At 39.1% G+C, this 19,458-nt stretch overlaps 1 protein-coding gene across 1 annotated transcript in view; it reads right to left on the bottom strand.

The window, feature by feature from the left end:
• shtd (anaphase promoting complex subunit 1) overlaps window positions 1–19,458 on the bottom strand; it is a 989,031-nt gene that overhangs the window by 552,839 nt on the left and 416,734 nt on the right. The window contains exon 21 of the mRNA XM_090370159.1: window positions 7,632–7,738. Coding sequence (XP_090226285.1) covers window positions 7,632–7,738 — 107 coding nt within the window. The remainder of the gene's footprint in view (window positions 1–7,631; window positions 7,739–19,458) is intronic.

Genomic DNA, 19,458 nt, shown 5'->3' with positions numbered 1-19,458 from the left:
GGATATGTGGTGGTCATTCCCTGACCTTTCCGCATCCTCCGTATTTGGTGGACACGGGCTTGAACCCTGGTCTAATCAAGAAGCGTGTGCTATGCACTGCTGCTCCTGCCCACCTGGCTATGGAGGCGCCTGAGAGAGAGAGAGAGATGCTTCAGCATACTGTAGTGAATGCCGTCTGGTCCTGCTGCACTAGATGGAGATTTGCTAAGGAATTCTTTCAGCTCAGCGTAAGTTAAGGGCTGATTATACTGAAGTGAGCAACTAGTTGAAAAATTCAATTTAATACGTTCTTCATTAGTTTTAATGCATTGAAAGGAGGTCACATAAGAGGAAGAGATAGAAATATTATAGAAAGATTCTGCTAAAGCATTTGCAATATCAGTAGGAGGAGGAGGAGGAAAAGTCCTGCCCATTCCATTGTATTATTGAAGACTGCAATGGCAGAATTTTCCCATTGATGCTTGTATTTTTTTCCTTTCAGATAATCCGAGTGTCAGTAATTTTTTTAATAGTTGAGGCAAAGTTAATCCAGGCATCACGTTTTGCTTTTTTTCTAATGTATCTTGCTCTGGCTCTGAGTTTTTTGAAAACAATTAGGTGGCGGTAGTTGGTTCATTTTTGAAATTGGTTCCAAGCAAGATTTTTTTTCTCTTTTCGCTTTGGAGCAATCTTCATTCCACTACTAGTTTTGGTGTACCTGTTTGTGATGGTCGGATTTTGGAATGGAAATTTCTGCTGTTGATAATATATGGCTGGTAATGTGTTAAGTTACGTCATCAATATGTTGTTTCTGTACTGTTTGTTGAGAAGGACACAAATAGAATAGTTTTCCAGTCTGCTTTGTGGAAATTCCAAGAAGTACGGGCTTTACGGCATGACACGACCTGTGATGAACAGATGGATAAGTCTATTGCAGATGCTGTACCTGTAGGTAGTTGAACATGAGTTGGAGAGCCAATGTTAAATACAGTCAGATTATGATTATCTAGGAATGTTTCAATTAATTGGCCTCTCCTATCCATGGTTGAAGATGCCCACAATGGATGGTGACCATTGAAATCACTCAGTAAACAGATAGGAGGTGGCAGTTGTCAAGTTCAGTCTGGGAACAAGGATAATTAGGTGATATATAAACAAATGCAAGAGTTAATGATATTACCATCCAAACTGTTGCATTAGTTTGTAAATCATTCAGGTCATCTATATTACTGTGTAATCCATCGCAATTCCATTGTAGGAATTTGTTCATTGGTTGGGTTTATTTGAGGAAGATTGATCTGACTGTTTTTTCTTAGTTTTGATTTTTCATTTCTGGGAAAGGTTGGGCATCCTGTGTCCATGGTACCATTAGCATGTAATTCTAGTACTGTGTCATCATCCTCTGATTGAACATCAATTTCCATGTTATTATTGCATGTTTTCACTTTCTTCTGATTTTCAACAATAATTGATTTTTTTGTTTCTGGCAAGGTTGAGATAGCATCAGTTGGGATACTGATTGGCACGTTGCTGGTTTCATTGACTGTAGATTTATCGCACGTTAGCACAGTTTTGGCCCAGGTGGCAAAGGAAATGTTTGGTTCTATGGAGACATCTGTTTGAGTTGAAGCTGACTGGCTCTTTTTAGTAACGGATGTGTACAATCAGGTAGGCATGGTTAACAGTACTTGCTTCCTTGTTTCAGGGTATGTGAGTTTACGCTCCACTTTATATTTCTGGATTTTTTTTGCCTGTTTTCCAAAAGTCATATGCTTTAGAAAATGAAGGACGGATTCCTTTATAGTTTGGGCAAGTAGGAGTGAAAGCTGTACAGTCTCCTTGGGAATTCTCTTTGAGACACATATAGGACAAACGTCATCGCCTTGGCATGCCATCTGAGAATGGCCATACTTCTGGCACTTAAAGTAGTAAATGGGATTTGGAATGTAGGGCCGAATCTTGTAGTTTAGATAACCTGCTTTAACAGAAGATGCAAGAGTTGGAGGACTAAATATGAAAATTATGGATCTGGTTGGTTATTGTTATTATTGTTTATTATTTGGTTTTTAGGAGCATTAGCAACTAAGGCCATATTGCTCCGGGATATGCGGTGGTCATTCCCTGACCTTTCCGCATCCTCCGTATTTGGTGGTGACTTGATTAGACGGGGCTCGAACCCCGGTCTAATCAAGAAGCATATGCTACGCACTGCTGCTCCTTCCCACCTGGCTATGGAGACGCCTCCTGGTTGGTAGTAGATTTTTTTTTTTTTTTTTTTTTTTTTGATTTGGTAGTTGTTGGCGCATCGGCTTCTGTGGCCATATTGCACCTCCCAAGGTTTTTGCAGTACTTTGATCCAAGCCCGAGGCGGGAATCGAACCCGCGACCTTTGGGTTGCCGGGCAGGTACTTTACCCACTCGGCTAGCCCGGTCGGCATTGGTAGTAGGTTGCCATCTTTTTTGGTCATTATTCTCTGTGCATGAGTCACTTTTGGTTCCCTGAGTTCTTGTATTATCTCTTCTCCAGAGATGGATAGTAAGTCCCATTCACTGATAATGCCTATTGAGGTGTTCAGAGTGTTTGGGGAGTAATTGACACTGGAATACTATTAAATTATGTTAGCAACTCATTCAGCTTTTCTGAATGAGTTGCCTTAGAAGTTCTCCAGATTGGAGATGTTTAACCATTTTAGGAGATCCACAAACTGATTCTAAGCATTTCTATATTAGAAAAGGCAATAGTTTGCCAACAGGCTGTGTGTGGATAATGAGTTCATTATAAGAAATGCTGGCACGTCTTTATTCTGATTTTCTGTCCGTAGTTGCTTCAGACAATTGGAGTCGTGGTTGATGTCAGGAATTTCTGATCTTGAGCTCGAGGTGGATAATTACTTATATCCTTTTGGCTCTGGGAGTTTGTTTTTTACTATCCAGGTTGCCAGCTCCGCCACGGGGAGGCAGGAGCAGTGCCTAGTGTGACCAAGCGTAAAGTAGTAAGGGTTAGTAATAGAAATATCAGAAAAAGAAAGGTGGCTTTCCTTTCTTGCCCTGTACAAGTACTTTTGTAACAAGAGCTGTTATTAAATAAATATATTGTTTAACAAACATAAAAGAACTATAGATCGCTTTTAGGAAAGCACACTTAATGCACAGAGAAATCACTTAGTCACAATCGCTTCCCACCTGGGACCTTCACTTTTGAGTAAATGGATAAACAAAGTGAGGGTAGGTATCTGTTTTCTGTAATTTAGCATTTCCTACAGATTAATTTTTCTAGTTATTTAAGAAAAAAATATATAATTGCCTATCATCTGGCAGACCAGGGTAACTCTTTTTGGCCATAGGAGATGGACTGTTTCCCAAGATTACCAGCGCTGCAATATGGAGGCAACAGCAGTGCTAACCAGTGACCATTACAGAGAAAAAATAAATAAATAAAGGTGGTATACAGCTGGTGAAAGTTGCAGTTTGCTGCTAGCAATCAATATCATCATCATCGTTCCGCTATTCCACGGGTCAACGTATGAAGCCGTGCCACCATGCCCTGTCCGTGTACTTCTCTCCGTCGTTGATTTCACTCCAATTTCCTCCTCTCTTAATGACATCGATCTTTATCATGTCCTGCCATCTCATTCTTGGCCTTACCCTTGGTCTTTTGTCCCTTAATTGTAAATCAAACATTCTTCTTGGCAAACACCTCTCGTTCATCCTCTTGACATGTCCAAACCATTTCAAACGGGACCTTTCAAGCCTATTCCGGAGTTTTTCAACCTGAATTCTCTCCCTAATCACGTCATTCCTGATTTTTTCAGGTCTTGTCTTTCCAGCTATGCTCCTCATTTCTGCAAATCTCATTTCGGTCCCCTGAATTCTGCTTTCATCCTTTTCCCTTATAGTCCAAGTTTCAGATGCATATGTCAGAATTGGTAAGTTATAGCTTGATATGTAGCCTTCTTACACTTCAGTGGTATGTTCCTGTTCCAGAATCAGATCTCTTGTCTGCCTATAGAAATTCCCTGCCGCTTGTATCTTTCTACTTATTTCGTCTCTTACTCCAGTCTTTGTAATGGTGCTTCCTAGATACTTGAAGTTGTTAACCATTTTTAGCTGTTTCCCTTCCATTGTAATGTATCCATCAAGCTCGCCACTCCTCTTTAGAACCATTACTTCACTCTTCTCCTGACTGAAAACAAGTCCGAATTCATTGGCCATACTAGCCCATATATCAACTTGCCATTGTACTTGTTCCCTGCTCTCTCTCTCTCTCCCCATATGCAGAGGCCATCTGCGAACAGCATGACTTTCATCTGGTCATGTCCAACTTGTTCCACCACTCTACATTGCACATTATTCATGACAGCTATGAACAGTAGTGGTGACAGGACACCTCCTTGCCTCAAACCTGATGTTATTTCGAAGCTCTCTGTCAACCCCACCACTGCTCTTACTTTGCTCACTGTATTGGTGCAAATATTCTCAATTCTCTCCACAAGATGTTCCTCTATCCTCAAGTTTCTCAAAACCTCCCACACTTTCTCTCTCTTTACAGCATCAAACGCTTTCTTTATATCCAAAAATGCCATCCATATTTCTTTATTGTGTTCATAACGCTTTTCCATCAGTTGCGTGATGTAGAAAATTAGATCCACCATCAATCTGCCAGGCCTAAAGCCGTACTGTTCCTCAGCCATCCTATTTTCAATTGTTCCTCTTATCTTCTGCTCTAACACTCTTTCATACAGCTTACTCACACGTGATGTCACAGTGTGATGCCTCTATAATTGGAACACTTTTTCCTGTTCCCCTTTTTGAACAACAGGATGATCAAACCTTCTTTCCAGTCTTTTGGCACCTGTCTCTCATCCCAGATCTTATGGAACAGTCAGTATGTCCACGCTATCCCTGCCTCGCCTGTAGCCTTCAGCATTTCTCCATTTATCTCATCCATACCAGCAGACTTACCTGTCTTGATATATTTCCATGGCTGCACTACATCATTGCAAGTCAAATCTGTCTGCTCTCTCTCTCTCTCTCTCTCTCTCTCTCTCTCTCTCTCTCTGCATATCTTCACTTTCATCCCTTCTTTTATGATCAACCCCTGCCTTTGTCCCTTTTGCTGGCTGTCCTGCTCATTCAACAGATTTTCAAAATACTTCTTCCATGTTCCTCTTATCTCTTCGTCCTTGGTTATTAGATCCTCATTCTCATCCATCAAGTATTTGCTCTGTTCACCATCTCTTCTCCTTTTCCTCACCATACCATATAGCGTCTTTTTATTACCATCAATATCTTGTCATAGCGTTTCACTCCATTCTTCCAACCACAGTCTCCTTTCCTCGTTAACTATCCTCTTGGCCTCTCTCTCTTCAGGATTTCATATCTCTCTTTATTCTCATCATTTCTGTTCTGAAAGTAGGTCCTGAATGCATTATTCTTGATTTTCACAGCCTTTCTCATCCTATCATTACACCATGGGGTTTCTTTCCATCTCCTTCTACTGCTTGTCCTTCAACAAACCTGCTCTGTCAGTCCTGTTATACAGTCTTTGAATGCTTTCCATTCTGATTCCATGCTGTTCACCACTGTCTTAGGTACAACCTTCCTGAACTCTTCTCTGAACATTGCCCCCTTTTTCCTCTTCTTTCATCTTAAACACCCGTAGTTTTCTCTCTCTTGTTATTTTGATCCTCTTCAATTTAGGGAATCTTAAAACTCCAACAACTAACCTGTGATCACTACTCAAGGAGACACTAGGAATGACCTTGATGTCCACTAGTATTGTGTCGCTCTTTATTCATGAGTATATAGTCAAGAAGGGATTCCTGTTGACCGTCCCAACCGCATCTTGTCACTTTGTGACTCTTACTGTTCTGTACGATCTCTTATTGAACCAGGTGTTTCATATGATCAAGCTGTTCGGCAAACAGAAATCCAACAGCCTGTCACCATCATCATTCCTAGGTCCCCAGCCATGCGAACCCATAACGTATTCTACTCCTTGTCTCGCCACTCCAACCTTTGCGGTCAGGTCACCCATGATAACTATATCTCCACCTGTGATGTTCTCTTCGAGCTTGTCCTCAAACTCCAGCTTCTCCATTTCTTCGCAACCGGTTTGTGGTGCATAACATTGTACTATCTTCAATGTTTCACTGTCATTCATTTGCAGTTTAATTGACATGAGTCTGTCGCTGATATTGTTCACCTCCATTAGCCTTTCTTTAATCCTGTGATCTATAATGATGGCTACACCCTTCCACGCTACATCACCACCAGACCAATATAGGTATTAGCCTCCTCGTAACTCTCTACATCCATTTCCTTTCCATTTTGATTTACTCAATCCAATTATGCTTATTTTTTTGATGTCCCTTTAAGATGTCCATGCACTCCTCAATTTTTCCTGACAATGTCATAATATTGAGTGTGGCTAGTTTAATATATGTTATCATCAGCTGATCTTGTCAGTTACAGATACCACCACGTCCAGGCTAATTAGTTTTGAGGCTTTTCTTTTTCTATTAAAGGCAATAAATTTAAGCTGCCGATGTGCCAAATATGTCGCAGTTGCTGCTAGCAAACAGCCATATATTATGAGAGATCAGTAGTACATTACGAATAAACTTCTGAAGTTATGAAAGCTAGTGTGATCAAACTATTTTTCCTAGTATTTACACTAAGCCAAACATTTCACACTAGAAAATTGCATCATCACTATATTTCTTGGCACTTTGGCACTGCCAGAAGGTTAGCTCTCTTCAGACTGGCATACTTTTGGTAGTAGACTTGTGGGTGTCATACCATGCTTGACATGATAGCAAATTGATGGTGCCTCCGTAGCCAGGTGGGCAGGAGCAGCAGTGCATAGCACCTGCTTCTTGATTAGACCAGGGTTCAAGTCCGTGACCACCAAATACGGAAGATGAAGAAAGGTCAGGGAATGACCACCGCATATCCCTGGAGCAATATGGCTTTAGTTGCTAATGCTCCTAAAAACCAAAAAACAAACAACAAACAGCAAATTGACACTCTGATGAACTTGTATTTAGAGTAATGAGGCATAGTAACTAGCCTGCTCAAGCGAAGAGCAGCAAAGGAAAACATGGTGTGAGAAAAAAGACTATGACCACAACATGCAAGAAATCTATGCTGTAACTCCTAGGACTAGATGTGATGATGAATTTTTCTGTTTAAACATATACAATTCTCCAGATTTTACACTAGTTTCAAACATCATACTAATCATGAGTCATGTTTTGTTCTCAGAAAATGAGAACAAAACATGATTTCCCCATTCACAAACTGCATATTTGTGGCAGACAGCATACAGATTTACCAAGGAAGATTAAAATACAGTGATTTTACTTTTCAATGAATTTTATTCCTTAGCTCAGTATAAATTTCACATGCTCTTGACAAACTCCCCATCTGGCTTTCCCTTAATATTACAACTTACTGTGTAAAATATGGAATTTCATATAAACTAAGTAAAAATCAATATTAGAACTTTTATTATTCATTGAAAAACAGTTAATTAAAAATTTAATAATAAGTAAGCCAATGAAGGGCTATAATAATAACCATAAATTAATGGAACCTCATTTTTATCATTGTCATTTATACTTTTTATATTGATATAAAACGTGACTCACCCAACTTCAGGCCGCTGTTGTATCACTATGCGTACTGGTTTAGAAGACTGAAGCATACGATACACTTCATGAAGTCTGTGATCCTGACTAAACCTCAATCTTATTACCTGTAGACAATGTCAATTCACAAATTACTCTTTTGTCATTCTCATCCTAATTACTGAAAGTTATTAAAGTTAACAATGTTGTAATGCAAACTGCTAACACAGGTTACTTAAAATTAAAATTCAATTAAAAGGTGCTCATTAATTTGATTATTTTTAGATTTAAGCTCTATTTTGTAATATCTGAGAATATTCAATTTACAGTGAGCATACTTTTATAAGCGGTCATGCAGAATGACCATTTATAAATCAGAAATTATGAACACTTCAAAGAAGAAATGAATACTTATGAAACAGCCTCAGAATGATGATATTTATTATGAGTTAAATATTTTCATGATAAAGCAAAGTCAATAAAATGGCATGCCTTTATCAATTCACAAATCAATAACATAGTAAAACTAAAACAAAGTATAAAGCATTTTTATTTTCTTTTATGACAACTCATTGAAATACCATGTCTTGAAAGTTCCTTCTCTTTGGAAGAAACTATAAACAAGCAGAAATTTAAATACCATGGGAAACAGTCCAAATTAGATCAAAATTCATGCACAAGATGAAAAAAGTTGCTTTCTTGGCTAACAATGCTGTTATTCATTCTGTATTGCCAACAAGAAGTATGGTGCTAACAGTTTCCCATTACAGTCTATTATTCCTATCAGGTGCTGTATTTCAAAGCTTTGAATCTCCATTTTTCTTTCTCACAATGGCATCACAACATTCTAGAAACTTTGATAACTATATGTATTTCTTGCAAGTTTAACAAACAGTCGGATTTCACAGACCTTTCTTCATATAGCCTGTTAAGTAAAGTTTTAATGTATTCCTATTTTGAGCTATGTGGAATGTGATCTAATGGAGGAAATATAAAGGAATACATTCTTCAGATGATCTGGAATAGAATTATATGAAAATTCAGCTTAGCCAAAAAATTTCACCAAAAGCAGTAAAATGTGTTACAGTGATCAATTTGCATGCCCCAATCCAGTTTCTCATAAATGCAGAACAGAAGGTATATGGTGCTATACTGTACAGAAGGTACAGTATTAGGAACACAATGCTTCTTATCTTAAAGTTCATACTTTGATTACACCGGTCAACAAAATAATTTTCCTCCCATCACACATGTAAACACACTTTTCAAAACCAGTTTTGCATACTGATTTCAATTTTAACTAGCATGTGTAGTTTTCATAATATGGCTTCATTACAAAACAAATGAACCTGGTTAAATTTTTTTTTTTTTTTCCCCATTTACAGTTTAAATCCAATACATTTTATACATATATTTAAAAGGTCTAGCCTGACCAATTTGATTGGATACTATGATGTAGTTACAAAAGAATTGAATGCAGGGAATAACTTTGATATTATATATTTGGATCTTAGAAAGGCTTTTGATTCTGTTGCACATGGAAGACTGCTGCACAAATTGGAGCAGTGTGGCATTGGTGGCAAATTGTTGCTATGGATAAAGGGATGGTTGAGTGGCAGAAGACAGAGAGTGGTAATTAATGGACACTGCTCATCATGGAATAATGTTATTAGTGGAGTCCCTCAGGGTTTAGTGTTGGGTCCATTGTTGTTTTCTGTATTTATAAATAATATTGATGATGGTATATCAAGCTTAATGTCCAAGTTTGCAGATGATACAAAGGTTGGCAGGGTTGTTAAGGACGCTACTGATGCTATGCTGCAACAGGATCTGGAAAAGTTGTGCAGATGGGCTGAGAGGTGGCAAATGAAGTTTAACATTGACAAATGTAAAGTACTACATATGGGAAACAGCAACCCCAGAGCAACGTATCAACTCTGTGGTACTACACTGACAGTGGTAGAAAATGAAAAGGACCTGGGGGTAATTGTGCAGGCAAATATGAAGTTCTCTGAGCAGTGCAGATGGGCTGCAAGGGTAGCTCATGGTGTCTTATCAATAATATACAGGAATTTTTCTGGCAGGGATAGGGAGGTGATTATTCTCTTGTATAAGGCAATGGTCAGGCCGCACCTTGAGTACTGTATTCAGGTCTGGAGGCCTCATTTCAAGAAGGATGTAGAGCTGCTGGAATGAGTACAGAGAAGGGCAACAAGGTTAGTGAACGGAACGAAGGGTTGCTCTTACATAGAAAGGCTTAAGTTTTGCAAATTACAGTGTCTGGAGACTAGGCATCAGCGAGGTGATCTGACAGAGTATAAAGCCTTGAATGGCTTGAGCATGCTCAATGCTGATGGGATACTGCCTCTTGCTCAGAATAATCACCTGAGAGGGCATAAATTCAAATTGAGGAAAGACAGATGTAGGATAGATGTGGCGAAATTTGCCTTTAGACAGCGAGTAGTTGGTTGGTGGAACAGACTTCCATCCCTTGTTGTGGAAGTTGATAGCCTAAATAAATTTAAGGCTCAGCTGGACAGGTATTTCGAATGAACGGAGGGGTGAAGTGGAAGGGTCTTTTTTTTTTTGGCTGATGCTGCACAAGCTTGCTTTCTTCCATCATATGCCTCTACTAATGCTAATATGTGCTTCTTCAAGGCCAGACACAATAAATGCAATCAGAATCATAGGAAAAAACAATCAACGATAATCATAGTGGGGGGAAAAAAAAAAAAACAATATTTTGTGGACCCTCCTTGCATATCCATTACATACTGATGACTTTGAAGTCATCATAGCTATTCAACAGATGAGTGCTAAACTGAATTGCTTTGAGTTATGTCTTCTTATTAAAGTGCCTCAATTTTAGCTGAATAGAGTGGCACCATTCAGCTGTATGCACTAATAACAAATTTAAATTTCAGGCTCTCAGCAGTATCAAAATCTCATATCTGATTCTGTCTAGTTTGATAACCTACTTTGACAATGTAAGTGGAAGATTTACTTGTTTGGATTGTTTAGGATTACTTTCGCTAGAGTTAGTTTCAGATATATTCTTTTTCTTGAGGAGATTATTAATTTGTTTTATTTCACTTTTGGATCATTAATTCGATTTGGACATGACTCATACCACTCCCAAATGATAGCATATTGAAAAGTGCAACAGGCAATCTCTGAAAAGTGTTGAGAGTATGGCTTTTATAACCAGTTTCAATCTCTTCTTTAAATAGGCTGCTGATACTATCCTAGAATACAAAGGGAATACAAAGAATAATAGTTTAATGACAACCACAGGCGGAGGTTGTTGTTGTTGTCATTTGGTTTTTAGGCGTATTAGCAACTAAGGCCATATTGCTCCGGGAATATGCGGTGGTCATTCCCTAACCTTTCCGCATCCTCCGCATTTGGTGGTGACAGGCTCAAACCCCGGTCTAATCAAGAAGCGTATGCTACGCACTGCTGCTCCTTCCCACCTGGCGACAGAGGTGCCACAGGCGGAGGTATATAAATTGATTCTTGCACTGCTTCTATGGGAACACACAGCAGCCTAGAAAACAAGGAGTGAGGGATCACTGGACTTGTTACGGATCCTCAAGGGAAAAGCACATGTATGGGTTGAGTTAGAATTATAAGGACAAAAACATACACAGATGCATGTATATGTTTGTGTATACACAGGTATGCTTGAAGTACAATAATTAAATTCAATGAATTTGAAGGTACTGGTTATACCATAAAATACAAACATTGTATGGATATCGGACACAAGATGCCATTTGGACACAGGGGATGCGAAAGTTGAATATGGTGAGGACACTGTGCAGAAAGGGCATTTTATTTATTTATTTATTGTGTGTAGGCAGCCCTGGCCAACCTCTGTCAACTCTGATTGTATTGTGTGAAGATATTGCACTGAATCAGACCAATCATTGTTGTGGTATGCATGTACTAGTGTGCTGTTCGAGCATTTTGTTCATGGTGTATGACTACATTCTTAGTCTTGATGGCTGTAGAAACTAGTGTCTCTGACAGATGGAGATGGGCCAGAATCTACTGATCTAATGTACTGATGTAAAGATATCAATAGAGCCATCTTCTGAAGCAGAAGAGAGCTTAAGAAAGTTAGGCCTGGGAATGCCTCAATTGTTCAATTTTGCAGTAATCAGGGTTTCATATTCGTTTACCCAAAGTCCTTACAGATTATAATCATCCTATACAAATCAAGATATCACAAAGTCATCAATGTGAGAGATTGTCCTCATCCATAAATTACTGAATAAAAAAAATAATTTGTTAATTAGTATCTGTAATTCTCATATCATAACTGAAAATTGTGTCTTGTTTCATTCATTCATAGATATGTCCATATCTATTCACATTATTCTGTTAATCTGAGTTGTCAAGTTCAAAAAGATTCAATTTAAACACTGGACTAGTTTTACTTCTCAATTTTGCAATGTTAAAAAGCAGTAGTACAAGAACAACAAGATGTACTTTGTACCAAGTGAGAAGAAAGAAACTTCCTAACAGGAATATTCACACAAACATATTCTTCACACTTCACTTGACAGAAAGAACAGGTGGTGGTGGTGAAGGTGGGGGGGGGGAATACTCTTGGTTAAGAAGCACATAGAATCTAAGCCACCAGCATACCACTGGAATAAATTTCGTGTGAGATAACCAATGGTAAAACAAAAAATGAGTAGAAGTATGTTATTGGACAAATCAGTGTAATGACTACAATAAGCAACTATACAGACAAAATAGAATTGGCCAATAAATGAGAATACCTAATTATGGGAGATTTTAACTTTTGAGTTTTGACTGGTACCTATGATTGATCACTCATATAGCATCAGAACTCAGAATTTATTGGGTGGCTGTTTTATACATGCTGGAGAGGCAAAAAGAGAAAGCAATACTCTAAGGTAGTCCTTCAGTGGCAATGTGTGTAAGAAGATAAAAAAAATATTTAAACTTATAATTATTTGTATTTCCGAAATTAAAATATGACATAATGTAGTCAAACGTTTAAACAACAAGTTCTTGTGACTGAAATGACCTTTTGTGATGGTGATATTGCAAAGACATGGTAATTCCTTACGATTTAAATAATGGTAAGAAATTACAATTAAACATTTGACTCCACTATGCACATATTCCCAATTTGGAAATAAACACAATTATACAAATGTAGGTTTGAGTGCTCTATTATCTTGAAAATACTTGAGATCTGACTACTAGCAGTGACTCTTCATGCATTAAGAATCTTCAGATAAAGGAGTTATGATCCTTTCAACTACGAGGGAGTGATTATAACTGCTGAGTATGCAAGTTACTTAAATTGGCAATGGTGGCACCTCAAAGTGTAGCAAAAATGTAGCAAGTCATCTGACAGATCAACTTTCTTTTTTTTTTTTTTTTTTTAATTCTGAATACAAAATTTAATCTTTTCTTAATCGATTGCAGTATTTATTGTATAGGATAAATCTTTCGAAATTTAAAATTTTAAAATCATATGTTTTATACATTTTATTTTAAAAAAATCAATACTTATTCAGCTGAAAGTTGAAAAAAAAAATTTATACAGAAAATAAAAGAATAAACATCAGTATCTTATTCTCTTCCGTTTTCTGATTATTAAGCACACGAAATTTCAAACATGTAAATGTATTTCTACTTATTATTAGCTGCTAGCCAGTTTTCCGGACTGGCTGCATGGCAAGTTTCAGACCAACAGGATGCAGTGTCTTTGTGCAATTAGTGTTTGAATGTGTTTCTCCCGAGTGTATGACAATTTTTGTAGCTGAGTAAGGTGGCATACTCAGCTACAAAAATTCTACATAGTTCTTCAGTCTCTTAATGTTTTATAGGATTCTCACTTTTTTTATGTTTTAATATTAGTTTTTAAAGTATTAAGAGTATGGATTCACTATGTATTTATTTGGACTCAAATCATTTAAATTGTTTTTAAAATACGGACGTACTGTATTCTCTCGCTCAAAAATTGGGGCAGTGATTCGATGTATTTTGGGATAGGGCGTTGGGACCGTGGGTCTCCGACTCCGGGGTGCATTGGATCGCTGATCTTGTCTACAAGGGAGTGGAATACATGTAATCTATCTGTATAATTATTCAATTACTTAGAGTATCAGCACTGAAGTGTTCTACAAGATATCATACAGGTAAATCTACCATTCCTAAACTAAGGAACATATTGTACACAGTGTTTGGGGAGAGGCACCACTAGTGGTTTCCCACAACTGCACCATAAGTACTCTTGTGAAGTATACAGTACTCCATAGATATATACTGTATAAATATATACAGTACTCCGTAGGCTTTTGGATGCAGGACCCCTAATGGGACCCCACGTTGCCCGTACACACTGCTAGGAGGTAAGCCAGGCTGCCAATTATTCTCTGGCAAGTCCTGCACCTAACTGCCTGAGTTTCAGTGACAGGACCTTAAAAAAAAAAAAAAAAAAAAAACCCACCAGATAGAGATTGGGGAATATGAGAGTCAAGTGTGGGAAAATAGTAAGGAATATTGAGGCATAGAGGAAGGCACCCTCAAAATTATTAGGTGGAGTAAACTCCACTAGGCAAATGGGGCAAGGAAATGGGAGTCAAAAGATACCAGACAAGAGATCCTGGTACTGAATGGCATATGGCACACAAGTCATGATGAAGAGGTAGGGTCCTTTTCTGTGGTTTAGTCACATCCAAGTAAAAGTAATAGTAATAATAGTAATAGTAACAGAGGCATGTGATGCAAGAAACCAAGTGATGCTACATAAGGAGCTTATGTAGCATCAGTCAAAAAAAAAAAAAAAAAAATTCACATAACCATTCCCTCTAAAAGTGTGTCCAGTTCCTACTTGAATTTATTTAAGCTATCAACTTCCAAAACAAAGTTTGTTCCAGCAATTGACCACCCGCTGGCTAAGGGCAAATTCCCACACATCTATGCTACAACTGCCTTTCCTCAATTTGAACTTATGCCGTCTTAGGCTCGTAATCTGAGCAAGTGGAAGAATCCCATCATAATTCAGCGTGCTCAACCCATTCAAGGCCTTATACACCTCAATCAGATCACCGTGCAGGTGCCTAGTCTCCAGCCACTGCAATTTGCAGAACTTAAGCCTCTCTTGGTAAGAGGGAACCCTTCATTCCCTTCACCAATCTTGTTGCCCTTCTCTGTACATGGTCAAGCAAATCTACATCCTTCCTAAAATGAGGCCTCCAGACCTGTATGCAGTACTCGAGGCATGGCCTGACCATTGCCTTATACAAAGGGATAATCACCTACCTTTCCATGCTAGCACAATTCCTGTATATCATTGACAAAACCTCATGACCTGCTCTAGCAGCCTGCTGCATTGCTCAGAAAATTTCGTATCTGACTGCATAATTACTCCCAGGTCTTTTCCATTTTCGACCACCCTAAGTGTAGTACCACACAGTTGGTACATTTCCTCTAGGGTTACTTCTACACATATGCAGTACTTTACATTTGTCAATGTTTCCACTTCTCAGCCCATCTGCCCAAATTTTCTAGATCCTGTTGCAGTAGCACATACTGCCATTACGCAGGCGCCTCCATAGCCAGGTGGGCAGGAGCAACAGTGCATAGCACATGCTTCTTGATTAGACCGGGGTTCGAGCCCGTGACCACCAAATACGGAGGATGCGGAAAGATCAGGGAATGACCACTGCATATGCCAATATGACCTTAGTTGCTAATGTTCCTAAAAACCAAATAACAACAACTGCCATTATTGTCATTAACAACCCTGCCAACCTTTATATCATCTACAAACTTCGACACTAAGGCTGATATACCTTCATCAATATCATTGATAAATATACAAAACAACAGTGGGTCTAACACTGAGCCCTGTTCAACTCCACTAATAACATTAGCCCACATACAGCAGCATCCACTGATTACTACCCTCTGTCTTCTCCCACTCACCCACACTTTTATCCATTGTAGCAACTTACCCTTAATACCATTCTGCTCCAATTTGTACAGTAGTCTTCCATGCGCAACAGCATGGAAGACTACTATACAATCAAAAGCTTTCCTGAAATCCAAGTATATGATATCAAAATTATTTTTTGCATCCAGTTCCTTTGTAACCACATCATAGTATCCAATCAAATTTGTCAGACAAGACTTACTCTTAACAAACCCATGCTGCTTCTGAATTATTGCTATCATCTTCTTTAGATGATCCTGCAATGCAACTTTAATAAATATACAAAATGATTCCGTTATTTTACGCGGAACAGAAGTTAAACTAACTGGTCTGTAATTACTCGTGTCACCCATCCACCCCAAGTGCCTTTCTTTTGTTTAATTTCAACAATTTCTCCTCCACTTTGATCTCAGTTATTACAAAATCATTAAGCACTCTGCTACAATTTTATCAAATTGAACATCTGACATCTTCAATTGTCACAATTGCAGATGTGCAGGTCACAGTTAGGAGAACAGGTCCTCTAAGTCACTTAATAATATCCAGGTATTTGTCACACAATTGGAGGTTCTCAGTCTGTGTCTTTTTGGTGGTTTTAGTCACATCACGATATTTAATAACATCCAGGTGTTTATCACAATTGGTTGGTCTCAATATCAGCAGTTGGATGTATAATATTCATTATTGAGTGACTGTTCTTCAGCATGCATGTTCCTAGGATGGATGTTAAGATTGTTTCTCCATCTAGCAAAGAGCTCCTGAGTAAAATTTGCAAATGCCATATATTCTTGTATGCTGTCCAGTATGTGGAATTCCTGATTTCTGGTTACATACACTGATTAATACAGAACATAGGTCCTCATACAGGAAACAATCATATATAACATGGTGCCAGCTTTCCAGTTCCCCACAAGCATAAGATGGATCTTCAATGATGCCCAGTGATGTTGGCCTGGCTTTAATGGATCCATGGCTAGTAAGTACATAAGTTGTGTACAAACCCAATGAGTCCGTGGTTATGGTCTCAGAAAGATCGTGCTTACATTCGGCAAGAATTTCCAGGTGATTTCACCCTTTGTAGAGTTTCACCACCTGCTGTGCCACTGCAGGTGGTTAAGTAGGTGTTACCTTTCTTCCTTTCACCTATTAGCCAGATTGGTTGTATAGTTCAGGATGGTATGTGAAATTCCTTTTGAGAGCTGGTATAGCAATCTCCTTCTGACCACCTCTAAATCAAGGGGTAGAGCAGTTGCCAGAATCTGGAGGTTGTGGGTGCTAACAAGCAGAATGTAACGCTGAATGGTATCTAGTATTTTCCTCTTGGAGGCCATACCAGCTTCAGTGTATGTAGATTCCTAAAGCAGATGTGATATGTATAAAATTAGCCTAATAGAATAGTGAGAGGGTTCTTCACTTAAGACCCCATTTTCGGCTTGAGACCCTGGAAACAAGAGTAGCATAGTTCTGGATTTTGGTTGGGAGGTATTTCAGAAGTGACTGGAATGAGAGTTTGGTATCAAGCATTATCCAAGGTACTTCATTTGCATTGACAATTTAATGGTCTTTCCATCAATTTTTATTTGAGGTGGTCTTTCAGTATTTAGTTTGCCTTCCAAGAATGCAGAGTTAGTTTTGGTTGGAGATATTTGAGGGTTAATCCCCTTTGCACAGTTTTGGAGAATGCAACGGACATGATTAGCAAGGGTATCAAGCCCAGCCCTGGCGTCAGAGGCCACAGTGATGATAAGATCATCAGCATATGCTGGAGATTTGATCTCTCCCAGATCAACGTTGAGGAAGTCATCCAAAACAATAGTCCATAATAAAGGTACCAGGACGAAATCTTGCAGGCAAGCAGTGGAAGACATTTCTGGAGACTGTTTTTTTTTGTTAGTTGCTGGTGCATCAGCTTCTGTGGCCATAACGCACCTCCCAAGGTTTTTTCCAGTACTTTGATCCAAGCCCAAGGCGGGATTTGAACCCGCAACCTTTGGGTTGCCAGGTAGGCAATTAACCCACCTGGCTAGCCCAGTCAGCCTGGAGACTGTGATATAGAGCATTAACTACGATGGTTCTGTCAGATAGATATGATTTGATGGTCTCAAAGATTTTTAGGGATAGAAGCTCTGCGGAGTCTGCCAAGGACACTTGTCCACCAAAATGAGTTGAATACCCCAACGAAATCGTTGGCAATAATCAACAAGTGGGAATATTCTTCCAATTTTCCAATTGCTTGAGAATATTCCGGTTTGCAAACAGCAGTTAAGGAGATTTAAAATGATCTTGGAGGAGGAGGTTTTACATGTCAGTCTTTTTGATTATTTCAGGCTCCAACAGGTCTGTTCCTGGTCATTTTCTATCCCTGATCAAAGCAGTTGCAGCGTGGACCTCATTAATAATAAATGGGGGCTCCAGGTGATACATATCATAGTGATTATTCTCATGGCATAGTTTGAGCTTTTCTGCAGAAGGAGCTGGCAGCTTTTGGAACATCACATCCAGGAATCTACCAATAGATTTTTCCCAGGTGGTAGTCATTGTGCCCTGTGAGGTCCTAGAAGAAGCAACAATCTCTTCCCTAGAGAGTTTGTTGGTAGAGACTTTATACACAACTCCCGAGGGGTCAGTATTCCGTGTGGCAAACACCAGTGCCTCCCAGGATTGCTGCTTACACTTCCTTATTTTTGCTGTGGCTTATTTTTGCCTTATTCTTGGCTTCCCTGTACAGTTGCCTGAAGGATTCAACTTCAGGAATGGCCCAAGATCGTTGTGTCCACTGGAAGGCCTTTCACCTTGAGTTTACCTCCCTGCAGAGTCGTTGAAGGGCCTGGACCACCAGGGAACGGCACCAGGAGCTAGGTTCTTCTTTCTTATTGGCTTGTCACATGCACTAGTAATTATCCTCATTATTCCCCACTGGAGTGCATTTGGCTGGTGCTGTTGGTTTTGCCCTATTTTAATTTGCTTTGTGGTGGTGGCCAGCGAGGTCTTGAAAAACTCCCAGTTGGCTTTGCTTATTGAATAACTGTTAAGATTTTGCTTAGGAGCAGGAAATCTGACAAGGTTTCTGAAGAGATGGTAGGTAATGACCCTGTGGTCCACAATTCCTAAACTGTCCATTTGGTGTACTGCCTGCAATACTTCTGGTGGCAAAGGTGGTCAATGGTCGCCTCCACATCATGTTGCAGAAGGTTGGTAGAACGATTGGTTGATTTAACACTGTGAAGGAAGAGTTGGACAGGAACTCCTCAAGCCGCTGACTGTTTCTTGTACCCTGTCAGTCCAGTGTGGCACTATGCTAGACTGGCAACCTGCAATTAATATTAGCACCAATGATAAACATCTCTATTTGAAAGAGTTTGCAAGATTTTTTCAAGGTACCTAGTGGCAAAGATAATGTCCTCCCCTGGCAGTAAAAGATATAACACAGAAGGTAACCATTGAGCTAATAACATGGGCACATACTGCCTATGCTGTGCATAAGTGGGAGATTTTTGTTACAGTGATTTCGTGGTTTCGTATGGCTATTGCGGCACATGGTGTATCCTCTCTGATTGAATTATTTTATAGGACAGTGGGTATCCTATAACCTGTCTTATGTGAGTATACAGTTCTTGGAGGACTATTTTTTCTGAATTTTCTTCGTCTGCTTTTATTCAGATTTGGTCGGCCACTGCTCTTACCTGCTGTGCATTAATTTCGAAGGATTTCATCATTGAAGTATTATATCTTTTAGGACGTGCTGCCATAGTCAAGCTTTGATTGGTAATAACTCTTGGCCGTTAGGTACACAGCACATTTGTTATCCCAGACGGAGTGGGCGTGATCCATTTTTAGGGATTTACAGTTTGCACAGATGGGCTC

The sequence above is a fragment of the Mastigoproctus giganteus genome, chromosome 3 (assembly GCF_048544385.1).
Source record: "Mastigoproctus giganteus isolate SK-2022 chromosome 3, ASM4854438v1, whole genome shotgun sequence".
Taxonomy (NCBI): domain Eukaryota; kingdom Metazoa; phylum Arthropoda; class Arachnida; order Uropygi; family Thelyphonidae; genus Mastigoproctus; species Mastigoproctus giganteus.
The sequence above is the reverse complement of the archived record's forward strand: the minus strand, read 5'-3'. Positions and strand labels throughout refer to the sequence as shown.